The 23693-nt window shown below is 42.4% G+C and overlaps 1 protein-coding gene across 1 annotated transcript; it reads left to right on the forward strand.

Annotated features, from left to right (window-relative positions):
* Positions 1 to 7003: 7003 nt before the first annotated feature.
* znf503 (zinc finger protein 503) lies at positions 7004 to 11057 on the forward strand. Its single transcript, XM_084321286.1, has 2 exons — positions 7004 to 7519; positions 7914 to 11057. The coding sequence occupies exons 1-2, from the start codon at positions 7262 to 7264 to the stop codon at positions 9309 to 9311; spliced, it is 1656 nt and encodes a 551-aa protein (XP_084177412.1). The 5' UTR covers positions 7004 to 7261; the 3' UTR covers positions 9312 to 11057.
* Positions 11058 to 23693: the final 12636 nt, after the last annotated feature.

The following is a 23693-nucleotide window of genomic DNA, read 5'->3' on the forward strand; positions in this document are numbered from 1 at the left end:
AAGGTAGAGTGGATAGTATGTCAGAGGAGAGGGTGGAGGGGGATAGGGAGGGCAGGTTGCGTCTGAGTGAGACGGTTTGAGTTGGGGTGAAGACCTTTCGGTTAAGCATGAGAGTTAGTGAGAAGGATATGAAGGAATGGTCAGATACATGTAGGGGAGTTACCGTGGTGTTAATGATGCTGGAGTTACGTGAAAATATGAGATCCAAGGAGTTGCCTGCTTTGTGGGTGGGAGGCATGGCAGTGGGAGTCAGGTCAAATGATTGTAGGAGGGAGACTACTATGACTGACTGAGATGAGTCAGGCAGGTTGAAGTCGCCCAATAGAAGGAGAGGGGTACCATCTTCCGGTAAGGAGCTTAGAAGCATGTCCAGCTCATCTGTGAAGTGATCGAGCGGACCTGGAGGGCGGTAGAGTGTAACAATGGTGAGATTGAAAGGATTAGAGACAGATACTGCATGATATTCAAAAGAGGAGAGTGACAGTGCTGGGAGGGGTGTTACGTTTGTAGTCCATGAAGGAGATGTCATGAGGCCAGTGCCTCCACCCCGCCTGGAAGGTCGAGGTGTGTGAGTGAAGTTATAGTTTGTAGATAATGCTGCAGGTGTTGATGAGTTATTGGGTGTTATCCAGGTCTCAGTTAGAGCCAGGAGCTGCAGATTTTGACTATGGGCGTAGGCAGTAATGAAGTCAGCTTTCTTGACTGCTGATTGACAATTCCATAGGCCTCCCTGTACTGTGACAGGTGTATTAGTGGCTGTAGGAGGGTAGGATAGATTAGCCGGGTTGCTAGCAAACTGCCGTGGGTGGGTTGAGTCTGTTCTGGGGGAGCAGATTGTGGATATGAGACACATTGTGGTGTCAAGAGTGGCAGGGAGGAAGTAGAGAAATAGCAGAGTGGGAGGGAAAGGGAGATTTTTCAGAGTGGAGTGTAAGATAGGATTATGATGTACTTAGCACTGGGTGGATCCCTGGATCCCTCTGCAGAGAACTCCAGGAAAACTCCTCTTTGTCCCTCTTCGTTTCTCGACGCTTCGCTGACGCTAAGCCAGCAGGCCTTTAAATCCCTATCACTAATTAGTGCTTTCTAACACCTGGCCCTTAATGGGTCACTTAAGGAAACAAAATGGCCGCTTTAAACACGCCCCTTAATCAAGTCAGCTGGTCAAGTCAGCAATCAAGTCTCAGTTTAAAGATATTACTAAATTACTTAAAATGTCTTAATCAAGTCATTAAATCATTAAAGGAACACGCCAACATTATGGGAAATGTGCTTACTGTCTTCTCCAGAGGCAGACAAGAAGATAGATACCAATTTCTTCTCTGTGCATTCAGTAGAAAGCTATGCAAGCAGCATAGCTTAGCACAAATGAATGGAAACGGATATGCACCACTAGCCTAGCTTAAAACTCTGGGAGAGGTGTTTTTGGCCAACAGCTAGGCTAGCTGCTCCGTATCCGCTTCCATTCATTTGTGCTAAGCACATTTCCCATAATTTTGGCGCGTTCCTTTAAACTGGTAACTGAATATTATATGGATATCTGTCATCTTCCATGTCACGTCTGTTATCTGAGCCATTCATAAATTCCTCTGGTGTCTTTGGCTCCATTCCAATAGAACCGTAATGCTCTTTATTTTAGTAGTATAGCGTTGGATTGCATATATGAACGCACCCTTTGATACAGTTAGTAACAGGCTGCAGTTCACTTTATGCCAGAATGCTTACCATCTATGACACTGTGTGTCCTAGCTAAAGATTATAAGTGATCGTTGCTATTGCATTTTTGCACTTACTTGCAGTCCGAAAATGTATGCTAACTGCTAGCTAACTCCGTCTTTTATTTATTCCAAATAAAGTTACTGCTGGGGATGTAAAACACGTCACCCCTGGTGATTTTCCTGAGAATGTCCTACCGTGTTAAGAACAGCAGAAAACAGCAATATAAAAATTCTCACAAACTGGATACTAGGTGGAATTACCGTTGTGTTATATCAATCAGTGAAAGAGGAGCAAAACTGACATGTATCTGTGATTCTGTATGATAAGGTTCAAGATAATTAGGGCTTTCAGGTCATTTTAGACTATTATTTGTATAACTATAGTCTTCACTCTTTGACCATACAGTTCATATTATAGAGGATCTCAGCTTGGCTGAATTTTTGGTACATTAAATTCAGGTTTGATACTATTTGCCTTTGTGGTGATACTACCTTTAATCCTGCTCCACAACTGTCTTGTTTGTTTGTTTAGTTTTTGTTTTGTTTGTTGATAATGTTGGACTTGTACACAGTAGATAAACACATACGTATTGTGCAGCTTCCACCTTATAATACAAGCAGTACAGAAGGAATCAAATACAAACGAATAGTTTACAGCTTAACAAGCTTAAAAAAACAAAACAATTTAGTTAACTAAATAAACCTTTATTTTCGAGCCTATAGGGTGAATGAATGAATGGGTTGTCATATGTTGTATTAAAGCTTACTTGAGCTGTGGCATGTGTCAATCTATTTTAAATGACAGTGCAGCACCAAATGGTTGACTACTTAAAACACAATATTTTATTATGTGGTAGGTAGGCTGGTAAGGATAATGCCTCCTAAAATGTCTAAACGGAAGTACAGTACTGTATTTGCAAATCTGGTATGTCATAAATGTATAGATGTAGCAGTACTGTCTATCTGTATGTCGTGTGTGTCATATGATGAATTGAAAATGGAACAAGACAAAAGTCTTTCTCTGGTCTGCATCCCCTTAACAATTGTATGTATTGAGCTGTACTGTACTGTACCCATTCTGCAATCTGTTAATAAACTTTTCAATCAATCAATCAATCAATCAATCAATCAATCAATCAATCAGGCTTTCCGGTTTCGACAAAACAATTATAGAAGCGTGTGAAGAAGTGCATAATATGTCCTCGTTTAAGAGCCACTGCAACGCCTTTGCCTGAAGAATTTACTACAACTACATGACCGGGACGTTCTAGCTTGTTTGCCGACAGGATTCGGGAAAAGTTTGGTCCGTTCGGAAGCAGCTTCCAGGGGAACTACATACTGTACACCGGAAACTCTACCCCATAGACACTTTCGGCCGTAGTTCTTTACCAGGCTTTATCTCACGGAGATAAAACTGGGAACGAGGCTACGCTACCTTTGGCTCAGATTAGGGACTCATCCTTTAGTTTAGGTTATCATACAATATTTGATTATTAAACTCTACAGTGCCTGGTGGACTGGATTCTGAAAGAAGTAATAAACTCCTACGGGTTGACTAACCTATCCCTGTTACAGAGGGTATGGTCGCTGACGTCATTTAGAACCTCCCATACACGGAAAAGCTTCTCGTTTCTCTCTGCTTCTGCCCGTAGTGTCAGCGACTGCACGCTTCTCCCTCGTTACCCGCTGTTTCATATCTAAATAATGTAACGCGATAACAATCGGGTGGTGTGTGCAATGCAAAATAAGTAGGCTATATTCTAAACAAAGGACTATTATGTTTATACAAAGCGTCACAGTTTTTACGTCTGACGTTTTACACCGGAACATATTAGACTATAAAATGACAGGTAGGCTAATATGGTATCACGTGCTCTCCTATAAACGTATCATTCCTCCTACAAGTTGTTAAAATATGTCCTCCTTCTTGCATGCCTTTTACTAATTGTATTTCATACTCTACTCTGTAGCCTACGTTCATATCTGAGATGCAGCAGGCACTATTGAAATCCGTCTAAAACTATTTGTGTTTTGATAAAACACGTGAATGCAAACAACGTCATAATAGGGTTTGTAGACCTAACTGGTCAAAACAATAACAACAACAAAAATAAAACAGTTCGAAAGAGCCTATTCCGAATAGGGCTACTTCAAGAGGAGAACTATTTACATTAAAATTCTTGCTACGAGGTCTCAGAAGAAAGAAACGTAATTCCGTGTCACTGATTTGATGTGTCCCTAAACGTGCGTTATAAATGTACAGTTCTGCAATGATGACCATGATTAGTGGCGATGTAGGTTAAACGCAACCTATAGGCTACAGTAAGAGTCCAACACAACCCCCATGATGTAAATAATTATATTTGCATGGAGGGAGTGATTCATAAACATGCCACTGCTGTGAAATATAATGGGGACATTAAAACTTTCTATTTAAATATCGTGAATTATGGTCTCAAAAATGTGTTCCCATTTAAGGGTAACGCCGAGTAGGCTATTTGGTGTCTGGTGCAGAAGCCCATTCGTCATACGGACAATAAAGAGGGTTTTCGCCTGACACCGGAAATTTATGGTTGCCCTTCTTTGCCCTAATAACTCACATATTGTGTCATGGACTGACAGCCCTTGCAGAAAACAGCAAGCCTGTTATCAATCACACATCTTTGCATATTGTGAAACGTCCTCTCCCCCCCCCCCCCCTCTTCCAGGCAAAACGCTAAAAAACATTTCAAGGAATGAAGGTTTGCTCATACTGTCTATTTGTCTGTCCAGTTGCAGCAGTCAGACAAATTAAATCATGGGTTATATTGTTTATGTAATATGTCGTGGGATTTCTCTAATGTGTTGTTTTATATATATATAGGAGCAATTGTGACTGAGTTTAATTTACAGACAAAATACAAAATTCGATATAGGCTAGTAATGTAGACATAATGTGCATGTGGGCTAAAGTAGACTTAGAAATATATTTCTTAAAAGTTTTCTTTTGGAGCTAAAATGGCTGCTGTGGAAAAATATTGGGAAGTATGGCTATTATTTTTGGAATATTTGGAAAATAATATTATAAGTATTATTATTATTATTGATATTATGGTCATTATTGGGCTATTTCAATGCCTTATCCACATTTCGTGGGAAATTGCCATTTTATGTTATAGTTTATTTATTTAGGCCAAGTCAATTTATTTAGTATTAATTATAGTTAGTAGCTATAGGTTTTTTTAATTTATTTTTTTATTATTATTATTTTGGCCCCTGCGACTGTCCACTCCAGGTTTTCTTGCTCTCCAAGATGACCTGTCAAGCGGATTACCACAGAGAGAGATTAATGGTGGAGGCGGGTTGCAATAATAATCGTTTTGTTTGATGTGACAACTTTGATAGGCGTTGATTTACTTACAAACTGATAGGCTTTTAATTGAGCGCCTCCATCGCGATTGAGATGAAAGGAAAACCGCATTGAAAAGCTGCCCGATTTGCCCTGGAGCCTCAATACTGATTAGCCATCTCAGCGGTGAATAGTTCAAGGCATTTTAAACTTCTTTTCTCAGCGGCCTGACAGACCATCCATCCCTCTTCTTTTCTCTCTTTCAGTCCGCTTTTCTACGCCTTTAAAAAAAATCATTTTCATTGTATGTAAATAAAATTGAGCTGACATCAATATAAAATGTCTGGATTTCTTTTTGTTCCCCGCCTTTATTGTTTTTTGTTGGCGATCACAATGTGCCTAAAGGCAGATGACAGGGTTTAACAATGCAAGAGTAAAGGCTCAAATTGACATGGTTCTGTTTTTTTTGTTGAGAAAAAACAGAACCACCCATCAACAAGATGTACAGCTGCTCATATTGATAGGCTCAGTTTGGTTAACTTGGATTAAAAAAAGTTGTCCAGTTGTATTTTTTTTTAGATATATATATATATTTCTAGCATATTTTGGTGTTGTATTTGGAGTCCCAAAATGAATGGAAAGCGGGTTATTTTGCTTCAAATGACGATTAGTTTGTGGTGCCCGTGGTATTTTGCTATACTTGTACTAGAAATAGTTCTTGAACTATGTGGATTGGCCTATCCCACTCCCTTGATAACGTAAAGGCTGTTTTCTCGCGAGGGACTCGTAGCATAAGTGTTTGATGATGAATTGGAAAAGTTAAGCACCGGTCCACTGCCGACATAAAGGAGCCTTTTCCTGGTGTTTGCGCTAGGCGGTGAAAAATGTCCTCCAGTATGATCCATGCACTGGCTACTTATTCCCAACATAGTGTGTGTAGAGTCTGAAATTATGCGCCGCTCCCATGCCTATTGTCGATGCATTTGCAAATTAAATCTAACATGAGAATGATTTATTTCCCTTAAATTAAGTGTCTCTTCTAAAACGCCTCTCCGCCCATTTGTCCTTCTCTCCAGTCACACTGGCATGTAATCAGCTACAATAGCTGACATAAATCAAGCGCGGATTGACAGCGTCTGACAAATAACTGATTGATTGCGGCGGAGCAGAATTGACAGTTGACGGAGGGGTGGAGATAGAAATAGAAGGGCGGTGTATATTATAGGCTAGGCTACTGAAAACATGTGACATTCACATCCCTCCATCACTGCATTGGTCTGTTCCTGTCAACGCTTGTCTGTTTGGGGAATTCAAGCTGAAGTGGTTGATCTTATGTTTGTCGCTGAAAACCAATCCTCCACAATTCCGTGCGTAACCTGCTGTGCGTAGTTTTGTGGCTTTAGCTGTGCCTGTTTGCAGATTGTTCGAGATGGATAATAACTCATATATGCATTCGTTTTAATGAATGATAGCATTCCGTTGACGCAGCGGAAGTGTTTAGATTATAGCCTCAAATCAATCAAAGTAGCTACTAGCGTATGATGTGTGTTATAATAGGGCTACCACCATAACATAGTTTATTTGATGTGGTGGGCTAATGGGTACAGTGAATCCATGATGCTACGTACACGTACACATACTTCCAATACACTTTATTTAGGCACTATTTAATTCCAAACTGTATTCGATTGCATACTACTAGTGCCTTTTGCATCCACGCCCGCGGCAGCCCAGTATCGAAAATAGTGCAAGCGTTCACGTCAACCAAAATATTTGGAGCTATCTCCTCCCCCGAGCTGTCAAAACAGAGGGGCTTTACAAAGAGGAGGACGTCACATCCCCTTGACCCTCCAATCACCTCGGGGTCCCATTTGATTGGAAGGCGGCAAAGGCTTTAATCTCGGGACTAATTCAGCTGCTTTTGAAGTGAACATTTCTACCACTTCGTACTTCGGGAGTAGAGAGCGCGGACCTGCAGAGAGAGACGCACAAGACGCAACAACGCTCATGGTGCAAGAGACGCATCCACGGATCTGCGATAACCTCGCCACTCTCTCCTCCTCAGCCGCCGCACCTTGTTCCTTTCCTATTCGGATTACTCGTTATTTCACCGTTTTAAAGCCTTTTCCCCCCTCTCTCGAGAGGTCTTGGTTATTTTTTTTAATTTTCGAATCCCGATGAAAGCATCGCCGAATAATTTCCTGAGAATTGGGACATGATCACATTGTCCTCGGTGTCTGCCCTGAGAAATAATAGTCATATTTGTTTAGCCTGGGAAAGCAGTGGTTCTCGGAATAACGGCTCCGCGAGCATCAACAAGCCTTTTCTCCACTCCGTACCTCCGTCGGATCCACTACGGCAAGCAAGCCGACTTCCCATCAAGGTTTTAAAAATGCTTACCGGACGATCGGGACACATTTTACACCCAGAGTATCTGCAGCCGTTACCTTCTACACCGATCAGCCCCATTGAGGTAAGGAAAACCATAACGTGAATTAAAAACAATCATGTAAATGTTTTATATGTTTTCCCCTTACGGCAGTGGCGTTTTTAGATTGGTGTGTTCCACAACGACGCCATGGCAACACACACACACACACACAATGTTATTCCAATAGCTCAAACTTCAGTGTTGTTAAAGTGTGATTATATACAAGCTTTGTTTAGAAATAACATCGGTACATTCTAAGTATAGTTTCTTCGGGGTGAAGTCGTGCGTAATTACTTCATAACCCGCACTATAGCATCATGCACTGTTGTGTTTTGGAAATTACGGACGCAATGCGTGGCGTGCTGTGGAAGAAAATAAATGTAGCCTGTGTTTTTGGCGATGTTTATCAACAGTTTTTTTTGTCTTTTTCTTGCAGCTAGATGCCAAGAAAAGTCCCTTGGCACTGCTGGCGCAGACATGTTCTCAAATCGGCAAGCCGGACCCGCCCTCTTCCAAATCCTCCGGAACAGCAAATGGATCTAGTGACAAGGAGTCTAAATCCGGTCCTTTAAAATTGAGTGACATAGGCGGCGTGGATGACAAATCTAGCTTCAAACCCTATTCTAAACCATCAGACAAAAAGGACTCGTCTTCTGGCGTCTCAGGCGGAGAGAAGACTGGTTTCCGAGTGCCGAGCGCCACCTGTCAGCCGTTCACGCCACGGACAGGCAGCCCGAATTCCAGCACTTCTGCCTCTCCGATGCCATCAGAGGGGAAATGTGGAGACAGGGATGAGAAGAAAGAGTCTGACTGTAATAAAAACGGCACAACAGACGGATCTGGAAGCATTAGCCACAGCAGGATAAGCGTGAGTTGTGGTGGAATTAATGTGGAGGTCAACCAACACGAGACAACGCCTGGCTCCAAAAGCTCCAGGTCGGAATCACCATCTATAACTTCCGTATCCTCTGCATCTGTTCTCGGGTCAGGACTTGTAGCACCGGTTTCTCCTTACAAACCGGGGCAGACAGTTTTCCCCTTGCCGCCTGCGGGCATGGCCTACCCGGGTAGTTTGGCTGGGGCCTATGCTGGTTATCCCCAACACTTCCTGCCCCACGGAGGGAGCCTGGTAAATGCGCAGTTGGCCAGCTCACTGGGCTGCAGCAAAGGATCCAGCCCCTTGTCTGGGGCTTCCCCGCCGTCCATTATGTCAGCGAGCCTGTGTAGAGACCCTTACTGCCTAAGTTACCATTGTGCCAGTCACTTAGCGGGCGCAGCCAGTGCCGCCTGTTCGCATGAAGCAGCGGCTGCTAATGCCCTCAAGTCCGGCTACCCACTCATGTATCAGACCCACCCTTTACATAGCGTTCATTCCTCTGCGCCATCATTTGGTGGACACCCGCTGTACCCATATGGTTTCATGCTGCCCAACGACCCCCTTCCCCATATTTGTAACTGGGTGTCTGCAAACGGACCGTGCGACAAGCGTTTCTCCTGCTCAGAAGAACTCCTGAATCACCTGAGGACGCACACTGCTTTCACGGGGGCCGAGAAGTTGATGTCCGGTTACCCTAGTTCTTCATCCTTAGCCAGCGCTGCGGCAGCGGCCATGGCCTGCCATATGCACATGCCACAGTCAGGAGGCCCCGGGAGTCCACTGCTAAGGAGCCCGCATCACGCGTTAGGACTCAGCAGCCGATACCATCCATATTCCAAAAGTCCCCTGCCAACTCCTGGCCCTGTTCCCGTACCCGCAGCCACCGGCCCTTACTACTCTCCTTACGCACTGTACGGCCAGAGACTTACAACAGCATCGGCGCTTGGATATCAGTGAACGAGAAAATTGACTTTGAAAAGTTTATAGTTCTAAGAATGCAAATATAAAGACTTTTATAACAGCGCGCCACTTATGGACGGGATCCGTGGACTCAACTGTATTTATTTATGTCGGCTTAAAGCGGACTATAATAGCTGCAAATGGAAGATATTTGAGCAACTCAAAAAGTGCATTATGTTTAAATTGAACTATAGGTAAAGTGAAAACACACATGGTAGTATACTAATAAAATAGGGGTCTTCATTTCGATGTTAATTTGAAATTGCTATGATTGTATTGTTCTTATTTAATGTCTCATTGAGAAGAAAATAATTTACATGCATGTTTGTTTCTTAAAATCCCCCAATTGTCCACATCATTTTAAATTGCTGTTATTTTTCAGGTGTATACCATGGAAAGAGAATTGGTATTTTTTTTTGTATGTATTCTGGAAAAATAAGAAACAATTCTGTTCCATATCTCCGTGTGCCTCATTTTTATGAAGTATGCTTAAAACACATTTCACAATAGATTGATTATTTAATCTCTGATTCAGACAATTTTAAGAAATTGACTTACTAATTGGGTGCGTATAACCCGAATAGTAATGTATATGTCCATATAGAATTTAGAGGCAGCCAACATATTGTTAAAACTTTTAATTATGGTCTCATGCAGGGACATTTGAATCATCTATAATTTACGTGAAATGTGTTTTTTTTCCTTCTTTCTTTTTTTCTAACATCACAGTTTCGATACCAAATAACCAATACGCTTTAAAATCCGATTTAAGCAAAATCAAAATACACACGTTTTAAAGTTTGAATTAATTGTAACTTTATTGAGAGTTGAGAACTATTTGTGTGTCTGTGTTTGTGTGTGTGGGAGAGAGATAAATGCTGAATAGGCTTTGTGATTCGAATTTCAATAACACTAGTCCTAATTATAAATTGTTGATAGATCTTGACATTTTGTCAATACTGTAACTACAATAAGATTATAATTCGGGGTAGATGGCTTAAGTTATACATGTTACATTTAACATGGCTGTGCAAAAGTGGAATATAGTCCAGCACGGGTTGTCTATAACTGGATAATTGGTTTTGCACTGTATTTTTTGTATTATTATTATGATTATAATTATTTTAAATCATACCTTAAGTCAAGGGTCATTCATTTACATTACATTTATATTTGTAAATGAATAAATAAACATTTTGATTGTAAATTCTACAAGGGTAGACCTTTAACATTTGAGAGGAAACCTGCATATTGAATAGTCTATTCATAATTTAGTATCGGTTAACATTTTTACAGCTGTCTGTATCGTCAATCACATTTTAAACGTGCGTGTTTTAAGTTTCCAATATTATGAAATATCGACAGGTAGGCTATACATTTAGGCTATGGCTACATATTGTATTATAATTTGGATATGCTATAGGGGGGAGGCAATAGGCCCATATTTCCTATACTCAAAATCGTTATTGGATAATCATGTCCATGTAGCCTGAACCTTATAGATATCGAAAATTGTTATGGAGAAAAACGTGTGTAGATGTGGGCTTTTTATTATTATCACCATCAGTATTATTATTATCATCATCAGTATTATTATTATTATTATTATGATTTTACCCCATGCAAGTGGATGAATTAACTATTCATAACCGAAAGGCCTAGGCTGCAGGTTTTATGAATTGGTAATCAATTATGCCTAAATGTTTAAGTTTGAGTAGCTTTTTATTTTCTATAAGCTTACAAATAAATAAACAAATTTAAAAGAGGAAGCTTAATTTCAAATTGTTATATTCACGAGTATAGTTACATTTTTCCTATAACATATACAACATCATTTGAAAAGCTGAAAGGGGCTATGTAGGCTCCAGAGTTTGATAGCAAAACTTGTGACCAAGCCGCAATATATTTGCATTAGTGCAAGAACATGTTTGGAGGTTTATAAACGAATATCAAATAAATAGGCCTATATATAGGTTACATGGTTTATCCGACTGCCATCCAATAGAGTAAGGGCGGTTCACTCTTCATGTTCTCTGACTGTGTAGGTGCCAGATACCAGCGGAGACCCCGTGGCCTACAATAAGAATATGAGTATGACCCTTTTATACAGTATAGCGTGCTGCGTAAAGCATAAAACAACGCCATTTTATGCGAAATGAGGAACGCAACCAGCTTGATTGTAGCGATGCTACAGGCAAACCAGGGGGAGGCGTATGATGTGGTTGGAGGTAATAAAGCCGAACAGCAATAAGCAGTATGCTGCATCTCACACCACTGTCCCCTTATGACACCTGTCCATCATCAAGCCTATGGCATCGTATCCACGATTTTGCTATTCTTGTGGGTTTTAGCTTTTAGGCTATAGTTCCAGTGGTTACTTCCAACTATAGGACATGCCATTGTGTGTATTTATTTATTTAAACATTACATTTTTTAGAATATACCATCTCAGATATATACCTTCTTTGTCTATTGCGCAGCAGTTAGTCAAGAGAAACAAACTCCCCTCCTGTGTCTGGGGCCCACACGCGTTCTAAACTGATGTAATGACGGTGAAAGGGAGCAATTTCCATTTTTACCCACATCACGGTGGCTGTGTGCGGAGGTCCCCGGTGGAAGGCAATTTATCATGTGCCCCTCCCCCTGGCCCTGTCACTGAAGGAACAGGCAGGCACATGTGTGCATGAATTACCGCCCACCCACCCCCACCCACCCCCTCTCACTGTGGAGACCGAAGACACAAGAGCAGAAAGGAGAACTTGGAGAATTAGAGCTTCCCTCAAGCAGTACACACTCACTTAGAAGTGTCGTGGTGTGGAGGGAGCATGCAAGAAACTGGTAAGAGTAGAACCAAAGGTGCAGCACAATTATGGTCAATTAGTGATTGCAAAATGGTAAATTAGACATAAGCAGAAAAAAAACAGAATGAAATCCATATTTTCTGGCGAATGTCATAACCAAAAGCCTTTATGAACCGGTTTAATGCAGTTAAACAGTGATGTAAACGAGCAAATTAATGCTATTATCGCTGAGGGTCTTTAAAGAAAACACAGGTCAACGAGCTAAAGGTTAAGTGAGGTTCAGTCTATAATCTGGCCCAGTAAACATTAACAGCAGCAGGTCAAGGACAGCTTTTGCATGGGATCACAGCCAGGACAGACGAGAACCGATGTCCTGATCTACATGTGTAAACACCACATGGTGAGAGGGGATGGGGCTCCAGGCTTTGTTTTGTATCTTTTGAAGTGTCAGTAATCTATCACTTTACAGATACACAATCATGGGGCTGTGAGTGATGGTCTTAAGATCAAAGTAATGCTATACTGTAGGCAACGTCTTACAGAAGATCCCGCATTCAAACGAGTTGTTCTCCACGCCATTCAAATGAGATTGTCATGCCTTGCAGTTGTGGCCCGGCCCACTTAACTTAACCAAGTGAGTTTTGAAGGGCACATTATCACATTAGCCAGCTGAATTAAAATCAGACTGGAAAACACCGGATCAGTGAAATATCACCCAAATGCACAATAATAATAATAATAATAATAAAAAAAAACATCAAAAGCGTTATACCAGTATTCATCAACCACTGTGTCTCTTTAGGTCCGTAATATTCAAGAGCTTCGGTATAGCAGCCATTTTAGATTCCTGGGATGTAGCGATGGCTGCGTCGTTCACATGTGAAAGGAGAGACACTGCGGGGAAAACCTGGTAGGACATCTGGCCTTGGGGAGGCCCAGGACGTGACTCACACACCTAACCCCCTATTCAACCCTACTGAATTACCACCAGTAAAGCTGTCATTAGTGGGTGTGTGGCACAATATAAAGACACGCCGTAGTCTGCTGTGGCAAGGCTATAGTTTGGGTAACAGCTGTGTCAATAAGGGGAAGCTGCTGTAATGTTCAACCCCATGCCAGACATAAGTCAAAGAACAATTATTATCTTTTATGTGCGTGCGGTTTGTTTTATCAGGCCGAGATGATAATGTGAAACCTATCTCCCTTGGGTGGGGTGGGGGGGGGGGGGGGGCAGGCCTATCAATAATATAATTTCAATGTTAGTTTTGCCATTGAGATCTTTTATTGTGCTGTTGAGTACTTTGCGCTTGTGATTCAGGCCTGTCCCTGAGAACCGTCTATTATGCAAGTGTGATTGCTTTTCAAAGACCTCATTATTGCTCGTATCGTCATACATTTCCTCTGGTTTGGAGGTTGGTTTAGTGCATTTCTGTCACATCCAGCACTGCTAGGTATGTGCCATGATGTCCACTATCTTGTACAGTACCTGTATCTCATGTTCACACTCCTTATTGTACTCAAATGTATCATGTTATCTAAAATACCCGGCTGCCATTATCTCTATTTGGGTGATTTATGATGACACAGGCTGTTAAGGTGTGTGCTTTAATGAAGCCATAAAGTGAACAACACGAGACCAAGCTCAGTGTTTTAATCAGCTCATAATCCACTGCTTCAAGCAAATGACACCACCACCCAGCTATTACTAAACCTGCCTTTTCTGTTATTTCTTTGATTATGAAAATAAATAAACATGATCAATGGTCACGTCATATCCATCAACACTAAACCGCCGTATTCTGACAGGATTGATCCTAGAATACATTCCCCCAGCTGAGAGCCGAAGCCCTATAATGGAGGTAATTTCATCCTTGAATTCTGTGCCAAGGCAGACAGGAATCTCTCCTGATTTGTCCCCATTGATTTACAAATGGCAGTACTCACCCAGGTGATGCTGGGAGAAGTGAAATGGCACTGTTGATCTATCCGTGCCACTCAAAACTCGGACCAGCGAGTCACTTTCTTGTGCACGGACAGCCTAATTGAGGTAATGGCTGTCTGCTTTTGGGATCTATGGTGCGTCAGGAGTGTTTCAGTGTTCAGATAATTTGCCCATTTTCTGTTTTGGACAAAGACTATTTTATGGAAATGCACCCTTATTCCAGGCACCTAATGGAGTATGTTCGAGCGGTTGGAGCGGCTGATGAGGTTGTTGTCTGTCATTGATGAATGTAAATAGCTGAGGAAATGTCAGAGATGGGCTCGGCTTCAAAGGGCTTTTGCCTTCATTTGAAAATCACCAATGTCTTCGTATCTCGAGGGCATCCCACCGCACGATCACAAGGTTACCCTAATTGTTTGAAGCTGCGTGGATGTAATATCAGGCAGTACACACCATATGTCTTGGTGTGTGTAGCCACCCAGTGCACTATCAAAGACGGAGTCATCGCAGTTAATTTGAGAACAAGCCATTACTTTCCAAGCATTTCTGACGGGTTGAGGTTTCAAGTCCACCGCGTAATTGCTGTCTTCTGCTATTCTCCCTTTACGGGTGAATTCTGATGGTGTGTCACCAGCCCTTTGCCTATATGTGACAATCTATGATGTCATCTCCGTGGGATGTGGATCACCGATCACCGCGGTTCATGCTGTTGCCAAACTGATATCAATTCCAGATCTCCGCCGTCAGACGTTGTTTTGTTGTTTTAAAAAAAGATCCATAATAGAGACAGCCTAGTCAAACTATGAATCATGTGCCAGGGGTGATTCACTAAAAACACAGCAACTATAATGTGCAATATTTGCTGTTACTTCTGTGATGGGAAAATATTATCATGTCATATAGTTCTGTGTTAAAATTAGTGCTGTCAGGCGATTAAAAAAATTAATCTAATTAATTACAGGATTTGTAATGAATTAATCTAATTAATCGCATTTTAATCGCATAACCATTTTATGCCTGATATTCTATATTCTATAATCATATTTCAAATTGCATGTGTCCAGATGGCAGTACTGTACTGTATCTACAAAACCTTCTGTTTAATCATTAATTAGCTTAGATTTTTCAGGTCTGGTCAATTTGAGCATGGTGTTATTCACAGTCAAAGATAACATTTATTTTATTGATATTCTCATTTGGTTCATTACAATTTACTCAAAATAAAATGTTCATTCAATCAATCACCACGCAGATACAAAAAAAATATGATTAATTTTTCTTTTTTTTGGTAATTAATTTTGAGTTAATTTTCATAACGCGATAATTTGCTGTGTAATTAATTAATCTAATTAACGCGATAAACTGACAGCCCTAGTTAAAATACATATTCTATGTCGATAGCCTTGACTAGTTAATATTTTAACTAGCTACAGCTCAAAGACACTAGGCGACAGTCTTAACAGTGTTCTTATAACAACGCCAAGGTTTAGGAGATATGACATTTGGCCTGGACTCCAGTTCTTTGTGTGAAAACATAACAAAGCCATAGACCCATTCTTTGTTTTAATTTTCTCACTAGGGCATTTTTGTTTACCTTTCTTGTCATATTTGGGTATCTTATGCAGGCACGTGCACACATAGAAGCCAAGGGGTGCCTGAGCACCTGCCTTTTTGAGCCTCATCAAAAAAGTGCCCTTTTTTATTTTTTTTTATTTATTTTTTATTACAGTTACGCATATAGACTGCCCTTCCAACTGAAAAATGTCAGGATAGAATCAAAATATTAGGTAAAGAGAGAGAGATGCCCCATATTCCATTGCAGTTTGCACTGCCTCCTCAGCGTGCCTCACCGCGGACCTATATATTTTATGCATAGCGTGGGTGGTGATGATGATGATGATAGAAACCGCTGTTGAATGCTGGTATTACACTCATTGAGGGACACGAAGAAGTCAAGTCCGATGGGATTTGGGAATCTCAAATAGAAATCGGGATTGGAATAAAAAATGCATTTATATTAAACAATACAGAATATACAGCACTTCTTGGGGTCTGTAGGGTAAGCACTTATTCCCTCCCCCTGAACATTTATGGAGATGTATGGGCCTTTTAAGTCAGTGATAAAAGTGTCTTTCAAGGATAAGTGAGCTCCTGCACTGATTATTATAGTTCAATATTCAATATTTGATCACCAAAACCCCCCAAAAAGCATAAAAAGGGGGCCCCCCGCCCGAAAAGGGCCCTTAAAAATCGCGCTTGCGCGCTACGTGCGCTCGGTTAATATATACACACAAGTGTAGTGCCCTTTTCAGCCTTTGAGCACCTGCCCCTCTAAAGTCCTGTGCACGTCCCTGATCTTATGTACGTCATGTCAATCATGTATTTATTGTAAGTCTGACCAAAGCACTTTCTCATTTTCTGGTCAGACGTTCGTGTGTCTGATTGTAAACTGAGCTCTGTGGCCACAGAAATAAACTATGTTCTATATTTTGATATATACAAATTGACTTGTCTGAATTTCTAGTTTCACTGTTTGGCTCATTTAAAATATTCCACAATACTTGCAAAGCAACTGATCTATAAAATAATAGTCCGGTCAGAGCATTTCACGACACAGATAGACAAAATGGCAGACTGTCTGCAAGTTAAATGGGAGTTGCCCATTGTCTGTGTGCTGATAGCCGACACCCTGATATTCTCCAGAGTTTCCCAGTAGGAGCCAAGTGTGAAAAACACAGCAATATATACACTTGGTGTGATTTATGAGAGCTATATTTATCAAGTTGGTATAAACTATTCAACTATTACCAGCCGCCACATTACACCAGCAATCCATTCATGTCAACCCAGCGAAACACACCACCCCCCTCCCCCCCCCCCACCCCCCCCCCGCCACCCCCCCCCCCCCCCCCTCACCAAAGCTATACGCTCCTCGCTGCCTGTGCCCATATGCCGCTCAATAGAGACTTCTCCAAGGAAATAAGAGGAGAGGGGGGGGGGGGGATTTTTCAACTCATCCACATGCAGTAAGCGATGCTGCTGCGATGTATCACACATTGATCTGAGGCATTTGGGGGAGCCGAGCATATTAGGCAGAGAGCGCAGGAGACTAATGGGCCTGACTGGGAGACAAATCGGGCCAGACGTACAGCAGCACAGCCCCAGGAAATACGGGGCCTCGCATCACTGTTATTGCTTTAATGTATTTTAGTGTTAACTGTGAAATTGAAGCTCAAATTACCTCCAATCCAGGTTTTTCCCCTTCCTGTCTTGTTGTCTCCCAGACCTGCTCAGAGACCACGCAGCGAAAACACCACGGACACCGATGTCTCGCTGAACAAGCAGGTGTTTCTTTACTTCATTAGACAAAGTCCATTGCCTCTTTTTGGGGGGGGGGGGGGGGGGGGGGGGGGGGGGGGGGGGGGGAATAGTCGGATAAGCGCGAAAGGGAAATTTGAAATAGATGTTTTGCATCGTCTCTCAGGTAATAGGATTATGGGGGAGATTCTGTCATCTATGAGGAAGAATACGTTTGAGACGAGGAAATATCACCACCGCATATTCTTCCGGGCATTGCATTTATCAAAAGCAGATAAAAGAGAGAATGAGAGACGGAGAGAGAAAACCAGACAGATACCGCACATATCAATGGTTGTTTTCACACCTCTCTGAGAGACAGTAATCTAGAGTGGGTTCATGATTAGTTTAGACAGTAATTTGTCATGTCAGTGAAGTCGAACCGCTCCACTTTTATAGACGGTGCCACAGGCCACACAGTGTGAGTCAAGTCACGCGTCTGTGGGCAAACACCTGAGTCCCGCGCAGTAGGCTCTCATGTTGGTCTCAAGTCCCCCCCGCCCACAACACCACCACCACCCTCTCTTTCTCCCCACCCTCTCTATGTCTCTCTATCTCTCCCACTATATTTCATATAATGTGGAAAACATCTGCTTGTGCGGAGGACTAGCTACATCCCTTCAAATGTACCATGGCATGTCCTCTCCAACAGATAGAGCACGAGCACAAGCAGTGCAGTCCATCCACATTATCCCCGTAGCCGGCCGGCCAAACAGACAGATAGTCAAGTCAGTCAGGCAGGCAGGCAGTCAGTCAGTCCACACGCAGCTGCACGCCACATGCTGCAGTGTCTGGCTGTAAGCTGTTATTGTCCATGGCAGTGGACATAGTAAACACTTTATGCAGCGAGTTAGACTGGAGCAAGGCCGCTGCCCCGGCATGTCAGGACAACGTCTCAGCCTCACGGGGGCTTGTTGCGCTGCCTGTGTCGAGCATGACATCATTGTTGGGAATTTTTGCTGTGAATTATTTTGTTTGTGTACATTGGCATAAAGGACACAGTATTGCAGTTGACTTCTGAAAATGTATTCAGAACAATAAGAACAAGAGTTATTAATTTAATAAGTGATTATCGCGTCACTATACAAAAAGGGTGACATGGGGTTAAACGCCCCCCCCCCCCCCCCCTGACATTTATATTTTTCTGGAGGAAAATATATTGTTTAGCAGGAAAACAACGACGTAGGATTCATATAATCGTTTTATGCATTCCAGTGAAACAGAAAATAACCCCCTGAGACCTAGGGCTAGATCCACAAAGAATGGATTGCACGGTGCTAATTGCACCCTTACTTAAAATGCATTATGAATTGAAAATGGGGGACCCTGATGTAAACAAGACGAAAGTCTTTCTTTGGTCTGCACTCCCTTAACAATTGTGTGTATTGAGCTGTACTGTATTGTACCCATTCTGCAATCTGTTTTTTATTTTCTATTTTGATCAATTTTTTCTTTTATTATTAAGTACATGAAACAAGACAACACAATAACCACAGTAACAAAAAACATAACTCCACAGGAAAATAACAAACAATAATAATACAGAATAACTAATTATAAAGACAAAAAAGAAAAAGAAACAGCGTTCAACCTATCAAATATAGATGGCAACTTCAATAGCAAAAATGTCTTCAAACATGCCAACCTTTCACCACCTTTACAAAGTGGAGTGACTGAAAAGACTGTTTACGAGAGTGTTGCCGCAGGTTTACTGTGGATAGCCTAGGTCCCTTACACATGTTGTCAAGACTGCTAAACTCGCAGAAGGTAAAGTGTAAGAAGAAAGAGAATCTTCCTCCAAGTTGGTTGACAGGTCAATCAGTCTGCCAACATTAGTCCCTTGGGGAGATGTCATGTGAATTGACAAATAGCGCAAAATAGCTAAATATCAACCCCCCCCTAAAATCCCCCCAGTCAAAGTTAAGAAGGACAAGACAAAAAACAAGACAGACAAGACATTTCCTCCATCCCCTCCCATGAGACCGCCGGACCCCCCCGATCAAGCACCCCAACCCCGCTCAGCCGCACACGGCGGTCCTTACCTTCTCAGCTGCTGCGAATCACAGGTCAATGCCAGCATGTCCTACCCCAATCACCCGCGCCGTGGATATCTCAAGATAAATCACATCCAACAATGTTAGGGACCAGTTAATCACTGTGAGCTTCTCAGGCTCCTTCCATCTCATTGCTATTAGCTTCTTCGCTGCTGTGACGCCCGCTAGGACAACCCTTTTCAGTTGTACGGACGCGGGTAGTGTCGTTATATCGTTCAGGAGTAGCGTAACAGCTGTGAATGGGATAGTTAAGCCACACAGATCTGAAAGTTTGTCCGTTATTGACCTCCAGAAACGGGCCACTGGTGGGCAATCCCAATACATATGCATATAAGTGCCAGTGGCCTTTTGAGAGCACAAAGTGCACTGAGAGTCGGCTATCAGTCCCATAGCAAATAACTTCCTAGGTGTAAGATAGGTCCTATGAATATAATTAAAATGAATCTGCTGGTGATTGGGGTTGCGGGAAGACAATGCCACATTTGCCCAAACATCATCCCAATCAAACTCGGGGTCCAACTCCGGGATATCCACACGCAAGATTGTATCCAATGATACATTTTTATACGTGGATTGAATTAATAGCGTATAAAAGTCTGAGACAAACCCTCTGGAGGTCGTCCTGTCCACTATGAGCCTGAGAAAGGGGTGTGGTTGCAGAGCCTGAGCCCACGGCACGCCATGCGCCCTCAGCGCTGACCTTAGTTGAAGGTAAAGAAAGAACCATTCTGCAATCTGTTAATAATATTTTCATTCAATCAATCACCGCGCAGATGATTGATTGAATGAACATTTTATTACTAGATTGCAGAATGGGTACAATACAGTACGGCTCAATACACACAATTGTTAAGGGGATGCAGACCAGAGAAAGACGTTCGTCTTGTTTACATCAGGGTCCCTCATTTTCAATTCATAATGCATTTTAAGTAAGGGTGCAATTAGCACCGTGCAATCCATTCTTTGTGGATTTAGCCCCTAATCTATTCTACAGAAATGTAATTTGTCTCCTTTAAATGTAAATCTCCTTTAGCTACAGCTGGCTAGGACTATCCTAATGCCAAATTATAAAGGAAGGAATCTCTGTCTGCGACGCGTGCATGCTTTTCTGTCTCTCTTTCTATCTGTTGTATATCTCAAGAACCATTCGTCCAATGGGCTTCAAGCTGGCGTAAAATGTGGTGCCATTTGGCCAGATGGTGGCGCTACAATTGGAGATGTTCCGATACCATTTTTTCCTTCCTGATCCGATTCCGATACCTAAGCTTTGGGTATCGGCCAATACCGATACTGATCCGATACCAGTGCATATGTAACGGTTGTGACAACGTCACCTTAAACTTCAATGCCTCGAGTGGGAGTTGAACCCCGGTCTCCCGCACCGGGGCCGACATCACAAACTGCTGCGCCAAGAAAGGATATCCCTCCTAAGCGCTCAGTCTATGCGTCTTTTGAGGATGTGAGAGTGAGTTTAACCCATAGCACCGCTACTCACCCCAGCCCTTCTTTTTTTTTTTTTTTTTTTTTTATATCTTTCTTCCCCTCCTTTTTTCCCAGATTTTTCTCCCATCCCACCCTTCCTGGTTGTTGCGTACTTTCCCCTACTGTTGGTCCGGGAGTCCGGAGACTGTCACATGCTTTCCTCCGACGCATGTGCAGCCTGGGGCAGGCCAACCTGGCCGCGCAGGTTCTCACCGGGGAGAGTGTAGCGTGTGGGAGGCCACACTATCTCTCCTCAGTTCCAACCCTCGCTGAGCAGGCGCCCCGACCGAACTGTAGGGGTCGCTGTCCACAACGCCCAGGACCCACCCTTCAGCTTTCCCACCCCCTGATACAGCCAATTGTATCAGTGTGAGAGGCCAGCCAAGCTGATAGCAACGCCAGGAGCTGGATTCGAACAGGCGAATCCTAGTGTCTCCCGGTGTTGGTGACGAACGTAATCTCCGTGCGCCACCTGCCCCCCCACCCCAGCCCTTCTTGACTGCGCTTCACGATACCATCCGTTACACTCACCCTCTCAAACTCACTCCACTCCACCCAAGGCATCCGGGTCAATCGGCACCATTGTAACGGTTGTGACAACGTCACCTTAAACTTCGATGCCTCGAGTGGGAGTTGAACCCCGGTCTCCCGCACCGGGGCCGACATCACAAACCGCTGCGCCAAGAAAGGATATCCCTCCTAAGCGCTCAGTCTATGCGTCTTTTGAGGATGTGAGAGTGAGTTTAACCCATAGCACCGCTACTCACCCCAGCCCTTCTTGACTGCGCTTCACGATACCATCCGTTACACATACATAAAAAAAACTATTAAAAAAAACTATTATATAAATAAAATTTTTTTTTCTTACAGATACTGTTTTATATATACTGTTTTTTAGTAATAACTAGAAAGTAATGGTATTTATTCAACAACAGGTGATTGTATAGATTAGTATTAGTATCATTAATCAATGAGTATGGGGCACTGCAGATATACCCTACTCCAATGATTTGCACGGACGTTAGACGGTGTTGTACTCGCTACCCAGTCTGTTAGCTAGTAGCTAGTATTACCGTTTATGTTGTGATTTTCGATGCAAAATAAATATTCAACATTCTCTTTTGAGACTCCGCCTCAGACTCTTATCCTTTGGCACTTGGAACTTGCTGTACTTTGCCTGCAGGTCTGCAGCCATTATTGCTGGATTATGAATAGCACCAACTTTAGCCACGGTAACGTTATCAAGCTAAGCTAGCTGACCTAGCTCGTCTTCCCCGCATTGACATTTGATAACGTTAGTCAGCTAACGCTAGTCAGTAGCTACTTGACTTAAATACGGTCAGGCAAGCGATACCGGAGTCTCAAGGCGAGCACAGAAAGACTCAGAAGAAGCTTCTATCCCCAGGCCATCAGGCTGCTTAACGAACAATGAACACTACACAACAACAACCATCAAACGCACATAGCACACACATCCACACGCACACACTCACTTTAAACAAACACACTGTAGCACCCACTCCCCACACTTATAGCACACACTCACTTTAAACAAACACACTGTAGCACCCACTCCCCACACTTTATATTTATTGATGAAGGATTGCACTACAACTCGTACACCTTACTGTAAATTGTACCTAAATTGTACCTCATCCCATTTCTGCATTTCTGCTTTGCACTATATAATATTGTACATTAGTACACTGCATAGTATTGTATATTATATGGTAACTCAGTTACGTCTATTCTGCATCGAACATTGTACATATGTCTATACTGAACACTGTGACCTCATTTTCTACTTCTAATTTACATGCTATACTATGTTATTTGATACTATCTTGTCTAGCACAGTCTCTGGAGCGTAACAGTAAGAAGCATTTTGTATGAAAGTATTCTGTACTTCTGTATGACAACTATTAAAGAAACTTGAAACTTCACCGTGGGTGCATTATTGTTGATAGACGGACAGTGTCAGGTCCTGGAGAAAGGACAGGCGATCATCTGATTTGATGTAACGTTAAAGCGGATGTTCCAACTAGCTAGCTTTTCAGCTAATGCTATAATAACACCAGCAAGCAAAACACATCCCGTCCGAGCTCCCCGTCACACGCTCTGTCGGGACAATGGAATTTAAGAAAGTGTATCTGCTGTTAAAATGACAAACAGCATCACACTTTAAAACACGTTAATTTTATAATCCTCACTCTCGGCAGGAGATAAATGACGTCATGGGATCGGAGGCTAGAATTTACGTGTACTCGCCGATACCAGCATTTTAGGCAGTATCGGCGGCATTTCCGATACTGGTATCGGTATCGGAACAACTCTAGCTACAATGCGTGTCTGTCCTTCACATATCTGATTGACTTCATGCTCAGGGGGGCTATTGCTGAGGACCAAATTTGGTGCCATTTAGCCATATGGTGGCGCTATAACAAAAAACCATCAGATCAACTTCACACTTAAAAGGTGTATTGCTGAGGACCCAAGAGAGTGCAGTGTCAAATTTGGCCAGATGGTGGCACTATAACACCAAACTTTATGTTTGGCGGTGTATTGCTGAGGACCCAAGGGAGTGCCAAGCAGCCATATATGTATATTGGTATGTATATATGTATGTATATTTGTATGTATTTGTATGTATATATGTATATTTCCCTCCCACCCACCCACCCCCTCCTAATGTACAGTCCCCTCCCCATCATATGTATATACTCTGTCAGGATCTAGGGGTAAC

This window comes from Notolepis coatsorum, assembly GCF_963971535.1.
Source record: "Notolepis coatsorum genome assembly, chromosome: 9".
NCBI classification, from domain to species: Eukaryota; Metazoa; Chordata; class Actinopteri; order Aulopiformes; family Paralepididae; genus Notolepis; species Notolepis coatsorum.

Bases quoted from the DNA above. Each gene is read 5' to 3' on its own strand.
- znf503 (XM_084321286.1), top strand. From the start codon at position 7,262: ATGATCACATTGTCCTCGGTGTCTGCCCTGAGAAATAATAGTCATATT. The intron at 7,520-7,913 runs GTAAGGAAAACC...TTTTTCTTGCAG, and splicing joins CACCGATCAGCCCCATTGAG to CTAGATGCCAAGAAAAGTCC.